We start from the raw sequence: 24788 nt of genomic DNA on the forward strand, positions 1-24788 counted from the left end.
CAAGAATTTATGCACTTCTTTCAAGAGGAACTTATAAAAAATTGCTGACAAAAATCTATAGTGGATTATGGATGAATTGACACCATGCCACATATTTAGAATTTGTATTTTAAAAAGTTGCGTATGATTAAGGAAAAAAAAAGAGGGAGAACAACATTTTTGAGGCTTTATTTAAAGAGAGAAAAATCCATTCTTCGTAATTATGTAATTGTACAGATTCCTAATTTCCTAAACTGAGTCCTACATTGTCATCATAAAAAGAACTATAAAGGTGTAAAATATCCCATTTCATCATCATGCCTCCATTTTTGTACTTCTACCTCAAAAGACTTCTTCAGTGGTTTTCTTTTAATCTTATTCTGGACTAAATGTGTCCACATATGGAGCTACTCTGGAAAATGCTATGAATTTACACACTTCCTTTATCCCAAATATCTTTCAAGTGAAGACATGCCCCAAGGCAAAGACAATGCTTTTTTTCCCCCCATGAATCACAGTGGAAAAGCCTGCTAATCCCACTGGCCAGACTCCTACGCTCTCCAGTTTCTTCATCTGCTCACTTAACTGCCCACAGAGAAAGGCTTTCTCACTTTTAACAAATAGTTTTGGGGTACACACCCTGCTTTACCTCTTTCCACAGCAAACTGCTTCCTTGGTGATTTATTGTAAAATCAGGTGTTGAAAATAATTGTAGGGATCTATTTTTTGCTATGAATAATGGTTTACATATCCACTAAAAACACTTTGTTTCATCATGAGACTTGATGTGCCAACTATGAAATTTACCCCCAAAATGAAGTCATGTTACACTGGACCTCCAAAACCTGAAAGAGAGGCTATGGCCATGTTTGAACATTTGGTGCTTGATGTTCATATCTTTATTTATCTTTTCAAAGGAAAAGTGTGGCTTTTGATTTCAGCACTTCCAAATCGCACGAGACATACCAGTGTAATGCAGTTGCAGGCTGAATCAAGTCAACCCTTCTGGATGTAGAGATTTTAGAGGGGTCTGGGTACACAGAAGTATGAGAGAGTGTTTCTCCTGCCTGTTCAGGACATCATTCCTTGCATTCCTGTTCCTCTGTGCACATGTGTTGCCTCTTAAAGAAGAGATATGAAGGAAAAACTCTGTGCTCTGTGTTGTATCCCATTGCTTCCCAGAGTAAGAAGCTACGTGGACTGGAGCCTGATTCCCTCTCATAGCTACAGTATGGGAGAAAGGATGGAATATTTGACCCAAACACAGGTCTACCATATCCAAGTTCATGTGCTGGCTTAGTTAGCACCTTCCCCAGTGAAGTACATTCAGCAGGTAATGATGGAAAACTGCCTCCACCACCACTAGACTCCTGGGCTTATGGACTTCCAAAAGATTGTGTCTCAGACCTTATCAACAGCTATATACAACCTCTGGTGAACCAGGCACATGATGGACAGTTTACAGATCTACGTACTCAAAGCAAAAAAATTTCATCACTGGCATAGAGATGGGTCTGAGGCTGGATCCAATCACAGACCACTGATTAGAACTGAATCCAGACAAAACATATTTCAGGTAAGGACAAGGACAAGCAACTGGATGAATACACAGCCACGGTGTGATGTTAGTAACAACCATGTTCCTCTGGCACAGTCCTCCACAATAGAGGTAATTTTTTCATCTGTAAGAGGATGATGTATCTCAGAAGCTGGTCTAAGACTGGGGAATGAATCCCTCCGAAAACTCAGCACTGTCAGAAGTACCTCATACACTTCACTCATCTCACCTTCTCCCAGATCAATGAACAGCAAGGCGTACATTTATCTTTTAACCCTAATTCTAAGTTTTAATTCTAGATACTCCACTGAAACGCTTCTGCCTCTGGAGAGAGCTTGCAATAACAAATGTGTGCCAAGTGTTATTCATGTTGATCAGTATGCTACTGCAAGACAACCAGGGACTATGCCAACGAGGAGAGTGTAAAAACCTTACCAGTGAGAAAGCTGCTGGGATTCATTCTCTTATTTAGAGGGAATTCAGTGGGCTTGTGGTGGATTACCTTTGTTGGTAGGGTTTTCAAGAAGAGCACCTGTCCATACACCCAGAACTGAATATCCCACTCTATCCTAGCAGAAGGCAAGTTTCCAGCTTGCATGGCTGCAGAGATAATCTTCCAAAACCGTAATTAAAATTACAAAATCTGTCTGAATCTTACAGCTGCTTGAAACTCAGCAGTATGAACTTTTGTGATCCTATCAATTTGGCCTCAACATGTCCAACTACTACTTAATCACAGTTTCCTTTTGATAGATAGGTGTACGTGAGAGAGAAGACAAACTACAGTGGACAATACGAGTGCTGTCAGAAAAGAAAGTCAGAGGAAAGAAGACTATGCTGGTTTTGGCTGAGGTGGAGTTAATTTTCTTCATAGTAGCTAGTATGGGGCGGTGTTTTGGATTTGTGCTGACAACAGCGTTGATAATGCCGAGATATTTTCATTACTGGTGAGCAGTGCTTACACAGAGTCAAGGCCTTTTCTGCTCCTCACCCCAACCCCACCCGCGAGCAGGCTGGGTGTGCACAAAAAGTTGGGAGGAGACACAGCTGGGACAGCTGACCCCGACTGACCAGAGGGGTACTCCGGACCATAGGACATCAGGCTCAGCATATAAAGCGGGTGGGGATGTTTGGAGTGATGGTGTTTGCCTTCCCAAGTCACCGTTATGTGTGATGGAGCCCTGCTTTCCTGGAGATGGCTGAACACCTGCCTGCCCATGGGAAGTGGTGAGTGAAATCCTGGTTTTGCTTTGCTTGTGTGCGCAGCTTTTTCTTTACCTATTAAATCGTCTTTATCTCAGCCCATGAGTTTTCTCACTTTTACCTTTCAGATTCTCTCCTGCATCCCACTGAGGGGGACGTGAGTGAGCGGCTGCGTGGTGCTTACTTGCTGGCTGGGGTTAAACCATAACAAAGACATAGATATAGAGTGAAAGAAAGAAGGAAGGAGATCAAGGAAGAAGAAAAGCAGTAATAATGTATTTGATGTCAGCACACTGTACAAATAACAATTGCTTGGACCATATATAAATGACAGACTTAGCTTTTCTCCACCCCTGGCCATGACCTTTCTGCCATCTTTGACCAATGGGTGAGCAGTCCCATGTGACTCATGGGCAAATGTGGAGTCCAGACTTTATTCTCTACTTTGTGAACTGCAGTTTCACAACGCACTAGAGTCCCTAACCTTGACGGGAATTCCTGCCATGGGCCCTGCACTTCTCTGACACGTAGTGCAATTCCTCTGGCTCTGCAAAGGCAGGCTGATAAGGGTGCGAGAGAGACACCGCTGGCATCTCAAATACGCTAACAGAACTACTCCTCATCTCTAATTCCTGCAGGCTTGAGCGTGCTCTCCCAGCGGGGATCACTCCGAAACTCACATGCTGCCCTTTCTAAGAGGAACAGTTTTCTGTCTCCTTGCCTTGTCCCTGAGGGACATGAGGGCTGTACTCTCCACCATCTCCTGTGAGGACTTTGATTTCCCCCTCCAACTTCTTCCTGAGGTACTTGCAACGCTTTTACAGGATATGGGCTCCAGCTCCATTCCTCTGATCTTCTGTCCAAAAGGACTTCATCACCATTTCCTTGTCTCCTCTTGTACCTCGAAAGGGTGCAGCTTTCCTTATTTTCCTGTCTAGCATTGTTCCCGCAGAGACACAGCTTTTCTTCTGATCTCCTCCTGTTTTTTCCCCATGTCATAAAATTACAGCCTGGAACTCATCGAACAGAGTATCAGTGTTACGAATTCAATAAAATTCAAAAAGGGACTGTATAAACACATGTAATTTATATAGACATCAAACCCACTCAAAGTTATCAAAGTGAACAGCAAAACAAACAAATGAAGCTGATTTCCAAAACAAAGCCCACACAAACCCTCAAGACACAACAGCTCTGATGTTTCAGGATTTAAACTGATCTCTAACTAACCGAGATTAGGATGAGACCTAAAGCAGAGGGCAGATAATCCCACATCGGCCTAATACAAAGTTTCTTGCACCTTCCTCTATCTGTTGAATTTCAAAGATGGGGTACTGGACCAAATGGATTTGGTCTTTTGTCCCACCAATGCTCTATTGCTCTGAAGGAATGCTTTGGGCTCCTTCTTGCTCGTCCCTTCCTGTTTTTTTCGTGGGATCCTCAAACTCTGCAGCTTCCCCTTGCCTTCCTCCCCCACTCCTCCCCATCCCCTCTAATCTCCACAGGGGCTTCTATATTAGGCTGAGTGGCTGGATAGGTCTCAACCTCCATCTGGGGGGATTAAACTCAATTTATCCTCTTAACTCCGCAACATCTTCCTCGCTGAATCGTCTCCCCGGCTTCGCCTTCAGCCCAGCACTTGGCTACCACTTCAGCCCCGTCCCTCCAGGGGAAACCAGGGAAAAAACCGGACAAAACCGTGAACCCGAGTGTCAGTGCCGATGCCCCCTGGGGAGAGTAGCAGCCGAGTCGGGGTCCCGCAGGACGGGGCGGGGGGATGGACGTGTGTGTGTGCGAGGACATCCCCTTGCGCAGGGGGAGGGCAGGGATGGGCAGGGGGTCCTCGCTGGGGAAGGGGTGACAGACACCCCGCCCCACGGTGCCCGGGGAGGTCCCGAGTGTCCACCCCGCGGGCAGGGCCGGTCTCGGGGGTGTCCCGGCAGGGGACGCCCGGACCCCTCCATCAGGACCGGGTCCGGGTCCGGGTCCGGGGGCCGCGGCGCCCCGCGGGGGAGGTGCCGAGCCGTGCCCAGCGCCGCCGCGCCCGCCCCACGGGCGGCGGTAATCCCATCAAAGGGCCGGACCCAGCCTCCTCCCCCCTTCCCTTCCCTTCCCTTCCCTTCCCTTCCTTCCCTTCCTCTCCCTTCCCTTCCCTTCCCTTCCTTCCCTCCCCGTCCCTGCCCGCCGCGGGTGCAAGCCCCGCTCCGCTCCGCCCCGCTCCGCTCCGGCCCCGCTCCGGCCCCGCTCCGGCCCCGCTCCCCGCCCGGCTGCCGCCCAGAGGGGACGCGCGGGAGCGGCGGCGGCGGCGGCGGCTCCCCTCGCCCGCGGCCACCGGCACCCACCCACCCACCCACCCGAGTTCGGGCGGCGGCGGGGGAACGCGGCGCACATGGAGGTGCCGGGCCGCTGCCACCGCCGCTGCCGCCGCCTCGCCTCGCTGCTGCTCCTGGCTTCGTGCTTGGGGTGCGCGGCCGTGGCGCGGAGGAGCATCCCCCGCCGGCAAGGTAGGGCGGGCGGCGCGGCCGGGGCCGGGGTCGGGGTCGGGGGGCGCCCCTTCAGCGCCGCGCTGGCACCCGGCGAAGTTTCGCCTCCCTTTAAAACCGGCGTTGCCGCGGGGCGGCGGGGTGGGTGTGGGGGGGACGACCCGACAGACGGCAGCGGGACCGGGATCCATTTTTCTCTGGCATCTTACACCCAGTGCCGGTGGGTTCGCTCGAGTTACGGACCAGGACCCGGCTGCTGCTTGCTGCTGCTGCGGAAGGAGTCGGCAAAATTTTTTTATCCGTTTTTCCCTGGAGCCTGCAACCTGTGGTGCTGCGTGAGCGGAGTTAGGAGCCGGGTGAACCTCTGTGCCAGTCGGAGGTTCCCTGTCGGCAAGGCTGTGCTTCGGCTGTGAGTGACATTTATGTGTGGGGTAGCGAGTAACCTAAGACATACAGTAGTAAACGTGAAAGAGAAATGGCTAGGGACGCAGTAATTCAATCAAAAAAACATAGTTATTCCATGCCAAGCGTGATGCGGGGCGCTTCAAGGTGCTGCTTCTGGCTGAGCGTTGCCTGTGACCTGCCGGAGAGTTAGTTCCCACGGCTGTCGCGGGGTTTTGTGCATTGATCAGGGCGGTGGTACGTGGTCCTTAGTGGTTGAAAGTTAAAATCCTGGACTCTGAGCAGCTTTTACAGCCCCTGCAGTCTGCAGCGTATGAAACAGTAATGTAAAATGCAAACGGTCAGGTGGGACACAGTGCACGGTGAAGTTTGACGTTCTGCATACTTAAAAAATTGTGGTGCTTAGAGTAAATATTCACACCCAGGATGGTTTCAAACACTGAGACTGTCCTGGAGTCTTTGAGGCCAACACTTCACTCGTGTCAGATCAATGGAAAATATAACAAGTTTAGTAAATGCTGCCTCAGCTCACAAAGTGTTTGCAGGATCAGACCCTTTTTGTATATATTCCACAGTGTTAGAAGATTTGTATCACTGTTTTTTTGAATCAGTATTCTGCTTTCTCTTGCTTTTGTGAGGAAAAAGAAAAAAAAAAAAAAGCCTGTACAGTTGGAAACTTAATACTTAGATACAGCCTGAGCTTAAAGCCTTTACTGGACAGATGGCTAATTTTACTGGTCTGACCTTGTCTCTTAGGGATCTAGTCCCATGATCCTTGGTTATCATAATAGCTACCATTAAGTACTTGAGGGAATTAGATAGGCAGTAGTTGTGAATGAGATGATTAGTAACCTGCATTAAAATACTAGGTATGTGAGGTTGGGGATGGAAATGTGTAAATATTTTTAAAGATTCCTCTACTGTACTGGTGTACTAGTTTCCCCTAATTATGGCACAATGACAGACCTAGTGGAAATGTATTCCTATGCATTGAATGTAAACAGTTTAATACTTGGAAACAAATTATTTGTAGTACTGTGGAGGAGATTAATTAATTTGATACCATTGTGTGTACATTAGTTTTGTTAGCTACACATTTTATGTAAGTTTTTTTTTATAATTTACATTGTTTCAGGTTCACTGACTGATTCATTCAGTTGTTCCTTTACTTTTTTTGCTGTATAAGAAGTAGCCAGTTTTATATGGGAACAGTTTTTTCAAAATATGTGCAAACATTTGAAAATCCACTTCTAGCGAGATTTGAAGAGGGAAATCCCCCAGACAGTTTGTGTGCAGCAATATACAATTTAAATGCCACCTGCATTCTGCCAAGGGCTATTGGAATTGTGGGCTTCCAAGAATCGTGTCGCTGGGTCCCTACTGTGAAATGTTGCTCTCAAAATACTGAGAACAGGTATAGTTCCAGGTAGCTGACATCTCTGCCTTGTTGTGCAGCATATCACATGTCGGGCGGTTAAGAATGAAAGGGAACTGTCATTTACTTGCATATTCAAAAGTAGTGAAGGAAGAATAGATAAGATAGTAAAAAGTTCCTTAAGATTTTTTTTTTTCCTTTCACTTTGCCCTTTTAATAGCAATAGAAGTGAGACTTGTACAGGAATTGTAACTGAGGTGAAAGCAAATGGTTGTATTGAGCGAGAAGTGATAAAACTAGTTCATCTTCAATAATGGGAGTTGACAGGGAGGTCCTGTGGGTCAAAAGGAAAAAAAGTCAAATTCATCTCCATTTTTCCAAGTTTTTTGTTCAGGGCTCACCTTACAAGCATCATTTCTGTAATCCCAAGAAAGCAGCAGCGTGAGAAATCTGTCTGTGAAGTTAAAAATAAAGTATATAGTAAAATGGCCACACGTGCAACTTCTTAAATTAAACTTCAGGGGAAAAAAGCTGTCATGCTCAAATTTGAAACATTCTGATGACTGCTAAACTCTTTTGAACATTTATTTACAGTTACATGATACATTTGCTGGAGACAAGGAGATGGGATGACGGACACCTTGGGAAGGGCTTAAAACAAATCCTTAGACACCATGTTGTGAATAGCATAGTTGGGAACAGATTAGGCTGGGATTCTTTAAATCTTGTAGTCCCAGAAGCTGGCACTTGTCCTGCTGCTTTCACATTGTTGTCTTGCTTTTGCCTTCTGCAAAGGCACAGATACTCGCTGCTTCTGTTTCAAGTTTCAGTCAACTGGCTGAAGCCTGGAAAGCTTAAACCTAGCCCCCAGTGTGTAATACTACTACTAATATAAACACAATAATATTGAATTTTAATGTTTCTGTGATTTTAGAGGATTATAGGGGAAAGAGCTGGCCACTTAGCTGATTTTCCATGGATGTTCATGGCATGAACTTGTTGCACTATATTGCGTTGTTACTTTTTTAGTATCAGAGTGTAAAGTTCCAATGCCCTGTAAAATATTAAAACTGTTGAGTTGGTCTGCATGGAGAAAATAAAAGATGCATATCTGATGCTTAGGAATACTTTTTTTTTTTCCCCAATATATTATGCTTGCCAACTAATATAAACAAGGAATTGGGCTTGTATTGTATCTATTTCCCAGATGTCCATAATGGTAGACATGAGTGGCTTTGTGTGTAAATGCTGGAGGAATCAGACCAGTTAAATTTTGAAGACTTTACAAGAGTGTAGCACTCAATATCAGGGCCAGACTCTTGAAAGAGCCCAGCTCCCTGGTCAGCACTACAGTAAATGACTTTTTTTCCAAAGAACTTGGCTCTGTGATACTTGAATTCTTTAGAAAATCTGGCTATAATAAAAGCTGCTGGATATGGAAGACTTTTGAAAGTCTAGCCCTATTTAGGTATCAAAATAGGTCAAACTACCTTGAAAATCAGGTCTACAGATAGGGAAAATGTAGCAATCTTTGGGAAGGATGCTGCTTATTTGAGTTTTTTAAATATTACATTTTTTTGGAACAACAATAGAATAAGTTGTAATTTACTGCCATAATAAATTCTGCATGTAAAACGTGCAAGGGTGAGTGAGGTTGATCTGCTGCTGAATGCGAAGTGTCTGCAGAAAGGAACAAGTCTGAAGCTGAATGATTCCTAACATGAGGGCTGCAGAGCAGGCAGAGGCGGTGTGTATCTGTGAGCTAAAACTAATAAAGTAGATGTAAATAATTTATATGGGGGAAGATTAATATAATTCTTTTGTTGTTTCAGACATAGGCCAAAACATGGGCTATTAGATCGCGCTGTTCAATGTCTTCAATGCCAATAAAATCAACCAAGCACTAATTATATATTTATTTGCTGTTTATCGCATTTGGGTATAAGGTGTGTCACAACATTGTGTGACATTTTCATTTTGATTGGACTTGCTCTCGTACCTCTGGGGTCCATATTCTGTTACATCCTGCGAGTGCTGATTAATCCCATCACCACCTCGCTTAGGTACGAGCATTCCCCTAATACCTTCTGGGACAGCACTGGGCAGCACTGAACTAGTTCACTTGAGCATGTTACTTAGTATGTCACTGTTCATCACTCATTTTGAAGTATGTTTTCTGATTTTAGTTAGCTTTACATGCAGCAAAACGTGTTGTGTCCCCTTCCATCCTGAAATCGCTGTCTTCCTCTGTAAAAGGAAACTTTTGGTAAATGTTTTTCTTGGGCACCATTTTGACAATGCTCCCTCTAAAACTCCTATACAGACTCACAACAGCATTCAAAAAGGTAAAATTAGCCAAGAACCTTTTAAAAATTGGTGGAATTATACCTATACCAGATATTGAGGTTCCCAGTGATGCTTTGGAGAAGGGGGAGCCTTGGAAAATCATTCTGTCCTGAGGCTGTCACAGACTTGCTTTGAGGGTTTGCCAGTCCCTCCCAGGCCAGATTTTCAGTTTTCAAAATGGGGTTAGAGTGGTTTTGTGCTTTTTTTCTTTTCCAACCATGCCACATTAGACAGTAATAGGACTTCTGTAGGGTGCTTAGCGCAGATGTACCCCAATTGTAGTCAAGGCTGCTAGGCATAGCCTTAGCATTAATATGTAGGTGAATGCCTCCATATTGCCCAGCGTGCCTTGCAGAAAAAAACCACCCTCTTTTTCTCTGACAGACAGACAGTGACACTGGACTGCACAGGGCACAGAACTATGTACTGTGTACAGCTTGTTAGGAGTGAGCACATCCTACAATCAGAGTCACCTTCTTAAACTCAATGGCAAGGATTCTGAGTGTCAGTCACCCAAAACACATCCTGAGGAGCAGAACAGTATCCTGTTATCTTAAAATGGAAAATTTCAGTGCATGAGTTCTCTTCAGTGCCCCATAAACTCATCAATTAGCTGAGAGTATACTTGGGGTTTTCCCATTCCTCAAATCATGCTTATATTGGGACTCAACCTTATGCCTGATTTCTGCTTATATCCCTTTGATGTGGTCTTACTGAAAATAAAAATAAATAAAAAAAATAGGTGACTAACATTTTTGCTTCATGGTGGAGACTCAAAACAGGACTGATAGGACCTTTTCACAGCTTTTCTGTCACAATGAAGTGAAACACTAGAATAAATGGTTATAGAAAGTTTTTCTCATATTAAAAAGTTATTAAAATATAGCAAAGATGCCTACAATCTGAGTAAACTACTATGAAGAGGTCTCTGCAGACTTTATTATTTCATATATTAAGGAGTGTACAATTTGGTGCCATGGTTATCGGTGAATATGCAACAGTGGTCCGTGATCATGTAATAAAAGACTTTTTAAACCACAGGCACACCTGGGACTATGTTAGCTATGTGATCTTTAATAAAATTTCCTATGCAAACAAATGACCTATCTAAAAAAACCCTACAAAACAAACAAACCCCAAAACCTATTCTTCATAATTAATTCCAACTGAAAGGAAATACTTTTGGGTAAGAATAGGCAAGATTTGATTTCCTTTTATTTTTAGTTAAGATGCTTATACATGAAAACCAAATTAGTTATTTCATATAATGTGAACATCCAAACCACAACAAAAGAGGAACATTATTTTTTCAAACTTTTCAGAGTCGCTGAGCTGAGAACAAGCACAGCGGAATTCATCTTTGTAAGTAACTGCTTCAGGAGGGCATAAGCCACTGAAAATTGGAGGCTTAGGTGGAAAGCTCCATCACAACCAGGTAACTAACCTAAACCTAGGTAATGATATGGTGTGTGATGATCCGTAAAACTCTCCAGGTGAGAGGCATATAGTGTGAAATACACCAAGTTCACACCAGTTCTTCCACCAAGCGCAGTATAACTACACCCAGGAGTAAGGACTACTTATGAAGAAAGCTCCTCAGGCTATTGGCCTCCAATGAAAGAGAAATGTACACAATATTGACCCAGAAAGCCTTTTATTCAAAAGGAAGAGGACAGCTATGGGGCCGTAGGAGAAAGCCTTTCTTCTGTTAATGACTTGCTGGCCATGTAGTTGGATAGTCAAAATGCACTGGCTTTGTTGTCTTAAAAAGATCTTTCATTCAAGCATTGCCAAAAGTTATCCTAGATAATTTTTAGAGCTAGAAGAGATAAACCGTGTGCAGGTGCTAGCATATTCTGCACCTGGCTTTCTGGGTGTATCATCAAGTGGTGATAGGGTGTCTTTCCACTTATATATATTAACCTTATAGTTAATAAACACTTTTTAAATAACAGTGCAGATAGCTGACATGTTAAGAGCAGTTCTTGTGAGAAGTGGACACTGAGTGGTTCTGAGTTTCCCCATGTCCTCAGAGGATGGTCAGGCTGGTGTAACTCACACAGAAAGATCCCCAAGGCTGGAAAAATCTCAAGCCAGATTATTATTCACACCTCCCTCAATTTTTAAAGTCATTTAAAATTGCTGGCACATGTGAAAATGATAGTGCAGTCAAATATCAACACCTGTGTACATTTGGAAGTTGCAATTTGAATCCTCTTTCTAAAATGAGGGAAAATGAGCATCTTGTGAATGTTGAGCACGCTGCTTTCAAATACAGAAATCATTCTGATTCTTCTGATGTGTCAGAGGCATTATTGCACATATAAAGTTTTAAACCAAGACTGGCTTTGTGTTGCTGAGCTCAAAAGCTTCTGAAAAAAATCCTAAGGGCAACGATTATAGAGAAATTCACTCAAGTTAAATTCTTCCATGCATGAGAAATTTCAACTAGAAGATCATTTTAGGAAAAAACATGAACAAAACCTGCCAAACTGCAAATGATAGAAAGTAAGTGTTTAGGACCAAAACTTTTGTGGTTTAATTAGAGATAGCAGAAGCCAAAATTTGTTACTTTGAACAGAAATGTGTGGTCTGTTTCATATTCTGCTTTCTAGATAATCTCAAAAGAAGGCAACGTGTTTCTAAAATAAGCAGGCTTTTTATGAAGATGACTTTTTATAGAGAGGGTGGCATTGCAGCTGGTACTCCAGCCATGCACAGAGACCAATGTCCTGATGGCATTTTTAGTTCCCGTTCCCGTTTCATGATGTTCCCATTCCCACATGAACCCATTGTGTGCAGGTTGCTACTCTTCTCATCTTAATTGAACAGTCATAATGGCAGCGCTATGGTGGGGTGAACTATGCAGTCAAGAATTGCAACTCTCTCTATATATGTGCTAAAGGACTTAGTAGGCTGAGATGAGAGCATTCAAGCCATTTATCTCTGTGGTGTTGTAAGATGAAGTGCTCATAGAGAGGATAGAAGAATAAACCTGCAGAATATAGGGGTTCTTCCAGTCACTTCTGGACAAAGGACTAGGCGGCACCTAAAATGGGCTAAAAGGGAAAAGGAATGAGCTGTTTGAACCAGCTGATGCCAAGAGAAGGGCATGGCTTGCATGGTGAGGCAACCCTGGTAGGGTCTGGGGCCAAAGGGTTGGACTCTGCAGGCTGCAGAAGCTAATGTGCCGATGGAGCAGGGAACTCTTTGAGAGGATTAGGGAGTATTAGATACTGGCTTTGTGGACATCATAACTGTGCCTGGGTCATTCGCTCTTTGTTCCCTTATGTATTTGATCTTTTTGCTGAGATGTTTTTCAATGCCTCATGTCTCTTGCAGCTAAGAGGGTTTCGAGCCTCCCAGTCATTCTCCCAGCTTTCCCATCCCACTGCTTGTTACTGCTTGCTCTTTGCATACACAGCCGTGTCCCACACTAAATTAGTGCAGGGATTCAGGTTTAAAAAACACATCTATTTCAGTCACTTAATTGAGACAAAGAATTTCCTCTGTGGTTTTTAGTGATACTGTTGGTGAATAGAGAGACTTGCTGACTGCCGAAGATAGTGAAATTATCCCATTTTTTTATGGAGGAACTGAGTCACAGAAGAATTTCCTGTTCCTTGAGAAGATGCCAGATTTCCTCCCTGACCTGGCCTTCAGCAGCCTTTAATAAAATCACAGCTGCAACTGAGGTGGTTTCTCCAGTCAGGTTAGGATCAGTGTGCAGTGGCAGCCCTGGTGGATGTGCCCTTGCAGCAAAAAGGGCAGCAGCATCCTGGGCTGCATCAGGAGGACTGTTGTTAGCAGGTCGAGGGACGTGATCCTGCCTGTCTACTGAGCACTGGTGAGACACATCTGGAGTACCGAGTCCAGTTCTGGGCTGCCCAGTACCAGAGGAGACAAGAGGCTGCCCAGTACAAGGAGCGAGTCCAGCAAAGGGCCACAAAGATGATTACAGGAGTGGAGCATTTCTGGTATGGGGAGAGGCTGAGATGAACAGTTCAGCCTGGAGAGTAAAAGGCTCAGGGGGGACCTTATCAATGTATATAAATATCTGATGGGGGCAGTAATGCAGATGGAGACAGGTTCTTCTCAGAGGTGCCCTGTGACAGGACTGGAGGCAATGGGCACAAACTGAAACACAGAAAATTTCATTAAACGTAAGAAAAAACTTTTTTACTGTGAGGGTAACTGACCACTTGCCCAGAGAGGTTGTAGAGTCTCCATACTTGGACATATTCAAACCCTGTTAGGCAAAGTCTTGAACAACCTGCTACAGTTGAGCCTGCTCTGAGCAGGGGTTTGGACTAGGTGATCTCCAGAGGTGTCTTCCAACATCACCCTCTCTGTGATTTTGCAGTGTCACAAGTATCTCTTGAAAATGTCTATTTCAGCTCTTGCTTTTAGTTTCCTTTGATATGTCCTCCATCCTGTCATGGACTGAAAACACCAGCTGGACCAGCTGCTCTGCTTTCTACAGAGAAGTGTGTGTTTGCTTTAGTTGTGATCAATACGAAGATGTTTGTTGGAGGTCGCTACCATCTGAGGTTGTGTAGCTGTATGAAGCCTGTGCTGAAATTCCGGGGATAACCAATCTGCACATTTATTTTTGTGGTACTCTCTGGGGCATGACCAGATTGTTTGTGCCCACCAGTAATGAGCTTCCAAACAATTACTCAGGACTTGTAGGGATTGTGGGAACCCAAGATGCTGCATGTCCTGTCCTCACCCTGCACATTTATTGCTTGTCACGTGGTCAGCTTTGTCCTCTTTATACTTTAATCTTTTTGTCTGTGTGTGTCTATAATACATGTATGATTGTCAGGTTTTTCTATCTGACCACTTTTCCAGAAGCTCCCCTTGAATTTTGTTTCTTATACCAAGTAAGCTATTTCTTCAAGAGCTCAGTTTTGTATGGTGTATCAGCAAGAGAGAAATTTGTAGTAGATAAAGCAAAAAGATTAAGAGAGACATCAAGAAGAACATTTTTCAAGTAGCTTGAACAATTTTGCCATGGTTCCCATTAAAGATAATAAGCTTTGGATAGCAAACACCTGAAAAATAAAAAAGAAATTTCCAGGTTATTTATCTGGCATTTTTACTGTTTAACTGGCCTTTTTATTTATATATATATATATATATATATGTTATCTATAGAATGAAGCTGTATTTTTTGATAATAAATACAAAGTCTTTCATATGTGGTTCTCTTATGTATTTTATCCATGTTATAAATGCTCAGAAAACATAGCAAGCTGACTTTTATCCTTGTTTTTATCATTTCATTTCAGGACAGTAATAGTGTGCTTAGTAGAGCTTACTGTCACCAACAATGTCTAAGACTCAGTTATGAACTTTAAGCACTGCGTGGTCAACTTCTTTTTCCTGTTTCTGCTTCCAATAGGGTTTGGAGTGCCATGTTTTCTGGAGCTCTGATGTTCATGCTTCCTAGCACCTCAGATGCATAACCCATGAGAGAAAAGAGAACAGGCTTTTTTTTCTGGTGGAAGTGGGTTGAATTCTCTTAGGTGACATCCACATCGGTACAAAAGTGGAGGGATAAGTCCTGGGGTAGGAAGGTGGAGGGAAATGCCTGGGGGAAGAGGGATGGAGGAGTGGAGAGGCAGCAGGGCAGACCAAACTGGGAGACCTTGCCCTTGCCACTAGCTGTGAGCTGCTGCTTTTGCTTAGTGGCAGGGTGAAACTTCACCTCTGGATGACACAGTTTTCCTTGGGTGCAGAGTTTCACTTGCGGTTCACTGGGTCTGTCTCACACAGGCAGCATGTGCAAACCTGCTGGTTTAGGGCAGCCATGCCACCACACTGGGGCTTTGACAGCTGAAGGGCAAGCCTGGTTTTAGGGGTGCGAGTGCTAGATTTTGACTCAGGCTTCCAGGAATGAACCTGAGGTTATGCAGATGGAGTGTCTTGGTGGTGCTTTTTACAGGCATCTATACTACCTTTATACTGGAATTGGAAAGCACTTTCATTAGGAGAAATATTTCACTCAGCTATCTCAGATGCAGGTACAATGTATGCAGGTATGCACTTGTGTTAGTCAGACTGGCCTCTGGTCAGTAATTATTAAAAACACTAGCCTGTAAGATTTATCCAGAGTTTGCTCTGTCTGTTCCTCTTGACAAAGGCAGGACAGGTATAAACTAGACCTTTGCTCAGAGATAATAGTGTCCCCTGCTTTTAATAACCTTCAGCACCAGGAATTCCCCAAAAGGGGTTCCAGTGTGTAACCACCCGCAGCTAGAAGTTTCTTTGTATATCTAGTTCTTAAAAATTATTTAAAAAGTCAGTTTCTGATTTTCCTTCTCACACCTAGAAGTCACTGTGCACTGTGCAGAGCTCCCATCCTCTCTTCTTTGCTTCTCTGCAGTCTCAGAGCCTTCCTGGGAGCAGAGCTCTGGGGAGGAGTGCAGGGAGGGGAATGGGGCTTCCCACCTCTGCCCTTCTCTTCCGTGACCAGCAGGGACAAGGCATGCCACTGATGTTGTGCCAGTTCTTTTTAAATGGCATTTGCTGCGTTGCACTGTAGCTTAAGTCCTGAGCTTTGCCTCCTTCCTTACTCTTCCTTGGGCTATAAATACCCTGATGACCATCACCTCAGATGTACCTGGGGCAGATAACAGATGCTATATACTGCATCAGGAAAACATCACGTGGGTCTGAGCCTGCTATTATTATAACATTAAGGTGGTTTTTTTTTCATTTTGTTTATTACAGTATTTTTTAAAAGACTAACAGAGATTGGGTTAGTCTCTCCAAAGGTTTGTGCACCATGGTCTGGGTCAAAAACCGTGATGCCTCTGTAGGGCCATACTACCTGCAGTCTCTGCACCAGTGCTCACTGTGTCAGTGTGCAGGTGATCCAGCGGATTTCCTCTTGTTGGGATCTAGTACACTAACAGTGGTAGGTGAGTCGTTCAGAGGAATGTCTATCAATATTTCTCCATTTTTTGATTTTTTTTGCATGTTGTTGCTACTCAGGGTGCAGGACCAGGAGAGACTGGCTGAGATTTTCCAGTTTCAAGTCATTGTCCTTTGTAGTTGTTGCGGCTGGGAGATTCTTGATCTTTTACGTACCACTGCTGGGCAGTGGGAGCTGGAAAATACTTCAAAGAGATTAAAAGATGGCACATTTTTTTCATTTAGGATTTCCTGATCTTTTTCAGTTCGTCATGCTGTCTTCATTCCACCATGGTGTTTGCATAACCTTGTTCAGACTGTAAAAAGAAGGGAAACAAGAAAAGACCCTATTGTTGTTTATTGTTTTACAAATAAGAATTTCACCAATATGTCAGTGAGAAAGTGAATGGGCTGTAATACACTTCGTTTCACCTCTAGGAGTGGACAGACTTTTTTCTTGAAACCAGCTTTTTCAATGATAAAATGCTATTTCAATAAAACTCAATTTTTTTATGAATTAGTGAACTGAATTAAATAATGTTTGAAACAAAAGAAACCAACGGAATTCCTCTTTCTAGAAAATGTGTTGTTTTGAAGACTTTGATTTAGAATTAGTTTGAATTGTCTTTCATGAGGCTTTTTACTCCTATAATTATGACATGTTAGTAGTGACAGCTGGCATTTCATCAACAAATTTCTCGTTTCATGAAACCCAAATAGGAGACACATCAATGTGGAAAATAAGGAGTCCTTCAGTTAGTACCTCTTAGCTGTTACCCACACAGATTAAAAGTGAAATAATGAAATGACTATCTCATTTTGTTGGCCTATGCCTTATCATTAATAGTAGTGCAGAATATGTAGTATGAAGATTTTAGTTTTCCAAACCACAAACTAGTAAAGATGAAATGAACTATCTGTTTTCCCTTGAACGAATTACCAGATTATTGCATGTGGATTGTATCAGTGAATTATCTGTATATTATTTCAGGACCTTTAAGTACCTGTGACTACCTGCATGCCTTGTAACAGCATAAACATCTAAAAAGGAAAAAGAAGATGAAATGTAAATATAATTAAAACGCTAAAAGAAAAATTTCCAACCCCAATCCTTTCAGATATTCCATTCGTGAATATTTTAAAAAATAATGTTTTCAGTCAGTATTGTTTTCATCTAATTTAAAATTTAAATAAGTTTTGAAATTTCCTCTAAAGTAGTAGTACCATGACGAGCTTTATCCAACTCATCCAAAGACCTCCAGATATGAAGCTTGTGAACATAAGAAATATATTTGTTTTGAAGTTGGTTTTCTCTCATAACTATTCATCACTGTAGTAAGATTTTGGGGTCACTTCATGACTGGAAGGAAGGAGGACCTTGCCTGTGTCTGCATGAGCAGTTTTCTTGCTATAGCTGAAGGAAAGCATCAAGCTGAAGGGGTTGCTCCTGAGGTCTGCACAAGGCCAGCGTGGTTAGGCTGGGAGCAGAGGGTGGATTAATTTGAAGTGTTCCCATTAGGTACGCAGGCTAACTCTGCTTAAAATCACAAGGGTAGACATGGAAGTGACATCTCTGCTGGTGAATTTAGTGATGGCAAGGAGCATCCCGAGGAACTGGTACATGGATGGCTGGCCCAGATGGGGGACCATTCCCAGGAGTCACTTGGCCTGCAGCTGCCCTGATGGTAGCCTATGAGTGTTTAAGTTGTGGGCAGAGCCTGTTGCATGAAGCAGTGGGACCCACAATGGAAACGGCACTTGTATTGATGGGATAAGCTTTTTTACCATTTGACGTGGTTTAACCCCAGCCAACAACTAAGCACCACGCAGCCTCTCACTCACCTCCCTCACAGTGGGACGGGGGGGATAATCAGAAGGGTAAAAGTGAGAAAACTCCTGGTTTAACAGGTAAAGCAAAAGCCACATGCACAAGCAAAGCAAAACAAGGAATTCATTCACCACTTCCCATGGTGTCCTGGGTTCAGCTGGGATAGAGTTAATTTTTACAGGAACCTGGGAGGTGGGGGGCATAGCCGGGGCAGCTGACCTGAACTAGCCAAGGAGCTATTCCATACCATGTGCCATCATGCTCAGTGTATAAATGGGGAGCGGGCCGGGGGGGTGCTCTCGACTTTCGGTGGGGGAAGTGGCGGAGCGTCGGGTCCCGGGTGGTGAGCAGTTGCACTGTGCATCGCTCTTTTTGTATACTCGTTCATTAGTACAGTTGTTGTTGTTGTAATTTCTTTGTGTTGTTCCAGTAAACTGCCTTTATCTCAACCCTCGAGGTTCCAGTTTTGTTTTTTTTCTTTTCTCTCCTCCGTCTCCCCCCTATCCCACCGGAGGGGGGCGGGAGGAGTGAGCGAGCGGCTGCGTGGTCCTTTGTTACCGGCTGGGCTGGAACCACTTCCCATGGGCAGTCAGGTGTTCAGCCATCTCCAGGAAAGCAGGGCTCCATCACACGTAACGGTGACTTGGGAACACAAACACCATCACTCCAAACGTCCCCCCTTCCTTCTTCTTCCCCCAGCTTTATATGCTGAACATGACATCCTATGGTCTGGAATACCCCTCTGGTCAGTCGGGGTCAGCTGTCCCAGTGTGTCCCTCCCAACTCCTTGTGCCCCCCCAGCCTCCTCGCTGGTGGGGTGGGGTGAGGAGAAGAAAAGGCCCTGACTCTGTATAAGCACTGCTCAGCTGTAACAAAAACATCTCTATTTTATCAACTCTGTTTTCATTACAGATCCAAAACATAGCTCCATACTAGCTACTATGAAGAAAATTAACTCTACCCCAGTCAAAACCAGCACACCATTTTTTAATTTGAGTTGCTTTTCTGAAGAAAAAATTTAAATAATGGTGATTATTTAGAAATGGTAACATTAACTGCATCTTAGGGAGAGGGCTCATGTATTCTTCAGCTCACTTGGAGAGCTTATTTGGTGGCTTCACTGGTTTAGCAGTTTTTGCTATTTTTAGAAGTACAGAAACACAGACATCTATAAACAAGAAACAAAATAGCTGTAAGCAGAAAAGTAGATACAATGTTGTCGGCTCAACATTGTTTATTTACAGCCAAACCCTCCTTAACTTCTTGTATTCAATATACTTTTACAATGCATAGTCATAATGTATGTAAGAGTGCTCCCCCTTGATTAATGGCTTCTTTGCATTGGGCCAAAGCCATTGCTTCCATTTCTAGTTTCATCAAAGCATTTTGGACAATATTGAACTTTCTTTGTCTGATGGGCCAGAAAGGAGAATGTCTGTGTTTGTACAAAATGCCTTTAATTTTATTTTTAAATAAATTGGTTTCTTGTTCTTTTTGATCAGAGCTAATCTCCATGCCTTCTTAGGTATTCACTGGATCCAACTGCAGAGGACATTTGCAGGTGGGATCATCACTGAGGCATATCTTCAGGGTATCTACAAGTAGTAGATACGTTGCACCTCCCTTGTCTGCAGGTTTCCATCCAGCAGGCTGTGGAGGGGAGTAGGCTCTGTTGCAGTTTTGCACTGTGCGTGGTGCTACCAGATTAATGGAGATTTCATGCTGAATTTTGAGAAGAGAGGTGTTTCTGACCTGAATTGTAGGAGGAATTACAAGTACCCATAGAGTTTTACACTTGAAAACTATTTCTATTTTTTGCAGTCTAAACACGACCTTTGACACGTAACTGTTTAGACTACTTTTAATATCCATTTTTAGCATGCCTAATGCATGATGTTCTGTAAAACCTTGCAGAATACCTCAAGTACACATTTATCTCAAAATAATTTTTTAGTACAACGGTGGATGTATTGCAACAGTTGTGACCAACTGACAAACTGCTTTGATACAGTGCTGCAGCACAACTGTTTCCAAGCCATGACATCTGCTGCACCTCAGAGGCACAAACATTGCTCTTGTCGGGTCACGCAGTCACTTTGTCACGGTTGCAAAGGGAAAGTTCAGTCCAAAAATGGACATTTTTTACTTTCTGTTGGGTTGTGTGAAACTCGGACTCTGGCAACCAGAAGTGACTCTGAATCCCCAGGCGCATGTCAATAAGCTGCGGAGGCAGGAGCGGTGGCTGCGGAGGAGTGCGGGGACCAGCCACGCTGCGTGAGATGCTCCTCTCTGCCCTGCCCTCTATCCTCCCCAAGAAACGACTCTGTGCATGGGACAGGGCTGGCCCAGGTTTTCCTTTTCCTTTTGGCTCCTGGTTTAACCAGGAGGCAGCACGGTCCCCGGCAGGGTGAGCACCGCGGGCCTCCTCGTCTCATGGTTTTGTCATGGGGAGAGCGGGTTGCAGCGGTGCAGTGAGCACATCCTGCACACTCCCCAAACCATCATTTGACCGCTGAGCATCATCTGAGACTGCTGGCAAAGACAGTGGTAGGTGCCGATGGTGCTTATGCTTGGTTCCCAAGCACACCTCCAGCCACTGTCTTTGTTGTGTTAGGGGAATTCCCTGACTTCTAGGGAGAATTAAACAAGGAGGATGGAAATACAGACCTCTCAGTCCTTGCTTTCATTTTCCCTGGCTTGAGTTTGTATTTACTCCACCAGTGACAATTTATAGGCCAGTGTAACTGAGGTCAGTATTTGGCTCTCTGTGTTTCTTTTATCATCTGCAAAATGGAGATAGTAGTGTTTAGTAGAGCTGGGTGAATAATTCATCGTGTGGCTCCTTATTAAACAGATGTTGCCTCTCTGTTTGCAGATAGTCTGTAAATGGATTGGATTTTTTCAAATTTATTTGTTGTTCCAAATTATTTACCAAATTCTTTCTGTAAATAATTTTATTGTCCTGTAGTGCATTCATAATATGAATTTGAAGCCTGTCTTATATAAGTATTTGACATTGCTGGTTAAAATTTGTTATTTCAGCAACTATGCCTCCCAGCAAACTTGTCTCAGAGAGCCTCCCTGGAAAGTAATACAAAGATGGCAAGAAAATGTTAAGAGTGAATGTTTAGGAGTATTCTTTTTCCTGTACTACTGATGCAGCTCTAATAGTAATATCTGCCTCACTGGGTGTTGTGAAGATTGGAAGGGTGTTTTCCAAATGTGAAATGCTGCTTAAGTAGACAGTGATAGCCCAGCCCTGGCTGCTCTTCCCTGCCTCTCCTTTTGGTAGGAGGTGGTATGTGATGGTGTATGGTCCAGCTACTGCTGAATGCAAGGCAGCAGGCGAGCACGAGGGGTGGTACCCTGCTGTGCTCAGAGCCCCTGAACCAAGCAGGGGTCCATGAGACTAATTCTGCACTAATAAAGAAAATGGGTAAGGACCCAGAGAGCAAGTAGCATAGCATGGTTTGGCTCTCATCCATATGGCTGGACTCCTTTACTTCCCAAAAGATGTCCGTACTGACTTATGGTTTGTGAGCTGTGCTATGCTCCAAACCATTCCTGGGAGACTTTCCTAGGAGGCTGAACCTGTGCCACAGACTGTACAGGCAGTATGGATGTGTGGATGTCCCTGTCTTTAGGTCCCAGGTAGTTTCCAGCATCTCAGGAACATATTTAAAAGCCTAGGATTTGCTCAGCGGCATTGCTTGAAGCACTGGGTGGTTATTTGTTTACCTGAAGATCCACTTAGGATGTGCTTAGCCCCTCTGTGCCCCTTCCCTGGGAGACAGGAGAAGGCAGGCACCGGTGGTGTCCCTGGAAAGGGGCTGAGAGGAGAGTGCATCTCCCTGTTTTACCTTCTGGGAAATGCAACAGGCTGGGAGGGAAACTGAGAATCTGGGTGGTGGCCTGTGTTTACAGAGTAGCAGCCTGTTAGGGCAGGCTGTACTTGTGCATGCCCCCATTAACTCAGGTTAGATCATTGCAGGTAATGAGGACAATCCAAGCAGGTAGAGCCCTAAGTACGTTTTCCCTCCTTAATGTGTAAGTGCAGCCCTGTCCTCTTACGGCTAGATGAACTTCTCAGGGATGTTTTAATAGTGCATTAGTCTTCAGAAATTCTTTCAAATTGAACTGATAAGCAAGATCTCTGGGGTGTGTAGAAAATACAAACCACTACCTTACAATGGGTAGTCCCCTTTTCTGAAGGTGTATTGTTTTTTTATCCCCCGCTGTGTCATTTCAACAATAAAAGGAAAAAAAAAAAAAAGTCTTGGTGAGGAGCCATTGCATGCAGTCCTTGTGCAGCCTTGCCCGGGAGACAGTCTGCTGGGAATTTTTTAGGTAAGAATGGCTGAAGGTTCAGGCATAGGGACCAAATGGTGAGAGAAGTTAGGGTCTCTTAAACCTTATTTATATATTTATCCTTTCGTGATTACACCTAGCACTGTGCAGGATTTCTTTTAGTGTTGAAGAGAAATAAATAGATAAAAGAGCCAGGAGAACAAAGAGTCATCAGTGTTAACTGAGGGGTGTGGACCCCGACTGGCCACACTTGCTCACTTAAATTAAGAAACATAAACCAAAAAGTTTTCTAGTGGTGGGAAAATACAGGGTCAGTTTGAAAAGGACCAGAATATCAGTTCTGCCCTTGTTTTAACTACTTGGATATTGATGCTGATTGGCACTGTGCTGAGTTTCTAAGCTGTTGAGTTTTGTATTTAGCTTCAAATCAAATATGTTGGTGGCAGCGACAAGTGTAAATCTGATGTAAGCTTGCTTCACATCTAAAAATGACATTTACAGTAGCTTGTTTTCACTTGATATTTTGTCAGAGCTAGTGGACAAAAGGGGGGAAAAAAGGATTTCTTAGCCTTTACTTAAAATTCTCATAGGTAAGGGCATGCAAAAAACTAAGGATAGTAAAACTGTCACCTTGAAAAAAATGATATTGTTGTTTAAGTGTCTGAATCAGTTCTTTACTAATTACAGTTGTTTGTTAGGTGGGTTTGGTTTCAAGAGCATGAACGATGGTGGTATGGAGAAGTTGTGTTAAAAATCTTGCTTGGGTTACACAGCAGACACGCTCCTCCACCTACCCTTTCTCAGACAGTAAATGCAGTTGCTAACATGTTACTAGAGACGTGGAGCTCAGGGTTTCCTTCTTCTCCAGCCTTTTTTTTTTTGCAGTAGTTGAATTAGCCATTGTACTGAAGTGCCAACCTGTACCATGTGAAGAGGAGGAGACAGATAGGTGCTGTGAGACCAGTATAGCCCATATAAAAATGCCCTCATCCCACTGCAGCTGGTGAGAGATGGGGTTGATGGTGGCAGCACTGAAAGCATGATGGCAAGAGATCCTATTGCCATAACCTGCAACTGGAGAGGGGCAGACAGGTGGAGTAGGAAAAGGTGCATCCAAGTCAAATCTGAGTAGTGGGTTATGTGTGACAGTTTGGAATGAGGACAACGCAGGTCTGTTCAAAGTCATACCTGTCTAGTGGCTAAAGGAGAGGTTTTATGTCCTATGGCTTCTTATATAATGTCATTTTGTTTTAAGCAGATAGGCTGGGGCCTCCTCTTGATATACTGCTGGACTCACTGAACTGCACAGCATTCAGCGTGCAATGGAGGATGCCAAAGCAACATGCGAGCACCATCACGGGATATACAGTAAGTGATCCTCTATGCTGCTAGTAGAGGATTGCAATACCTTACATGGCCTCAGACTACATGTGCACCATGGTGAAGCAAGAAGGAGAGCCCACTCTCGTAACAAATAGTACCATTGCCCAGAAAGCAGTCAGGGGACAGTAGGCTTAAACAGATTGAAATGTAACTTTAAGAAACAAGCAGTTCATGTTTTAGAAGTGAGCTATGATGGGAATTTGGGTTGGATACCAAGGGCTTGCAGTGGATATAGATTGCTTTTCTGTTGTAGTTTTCATGCAAGCGTCTCGGTGATCTCTGCAGCTGATAAAACAGTGAAGTAGAGCAGAGCAGGTCGATATTACACTGTGCCAGTGAAGGGAGAAGCATGGCCATTCAGATCCTTTGACTTGTACTCCCAGCCTGCGGATTGCTTTACCAGGAATAGCTTTTCCAAACTATGCCTCTAAACCTTCCCAGACTGGCAGCAGGTACAGGGGAAGGAGAGTTTCATGATGTCTATTCCCCTGATAGATACTGTACTGCATAACATCCCTGGGAGGCCAGCCACAGTGTTAACTATCAAAAGGGACTTTGTTTTATTCCCCCCTACCTCAGTGGCGAATTTCCCTTAAAGAAGTCAAGTGATTTTCCTGTTTTACCCAGCAATTTTATAGGTGAGGCTCTGACCCTTTCCAAGCCTCTGACACATTATCTTCTACCTATTGGACAAAACAGAATGGCTAGCCTAAACTGGGTACTGTGTTTTAGTGTGCGAGCAGAAAAACAATGAGCAGTAATCTGCCATTCATTCATTTTTATTAGGTATTGCTTTAACATATATTCCACGGCAGTGAACCTCAGTCCCAAAATAGAAGTTAGTCAGTGGGGAATTAGCACCAAAGATGTGGGGTATCGACTAGAATTTGTTGTTTTCCTCTTCAACAAAAAACAAATACCAGTTGTTTTTGTTAGCATTTTCTATGGAAGGATTCAAAATTTCCAGAAAAACATAATCCAAAATTCACTTCTATGTAAAAG

General features: G+C 43.7%; 1 protein-coding gene across 3 annotated transcripts in view; it reads left to right on the top strand.

The window, feature by feature from the left end:
- Positions 1-4862: 4862 nt before the first annotated feature.
- EGFLAM (EGF like, fibronectin type III and laminin G domains) overlaps positions 4863-24788 on the top strand; it is a 76452-nt gene continuing 56526 nt past the window's right edge. The window contains exons 1-2 of one of the 3 annotated variants that reach the window (XM_069777506.1): positions 4863-5244; positions 23659-23771. In XM_069777506.1, coding sequence (XP_069633607.1) covers positions 5130-5244; positions 23659-23771 — 228 coding nt within the window. In that variant the 5' untranslated portion in view covers positions 4863-5129. The remainder of the gene's footprint in view (positions 5245-23658; positions 23772-24788) is intronic. The other 2 variants (XM_069777505.1, XM_069777507.1) reach the window with 2 other exon arrangements.

The sequence above is a fragment of the Haliaeetus albicilla genome, chromosome Z, assembly GCF_947461875.1.
Source record: "Haliaeetus albicilla chromosome Z, bHalAlb1.1, whole genome shotgun sequence".
In the NCBI taxonomy this organism is placed as follows: domain Eukaryota; kingdom Metazoa; phylum Chordata; class Aves; order Accipitriformes; family Accipitridae; genus Haliaeetus; species Haliaeetus albicilla.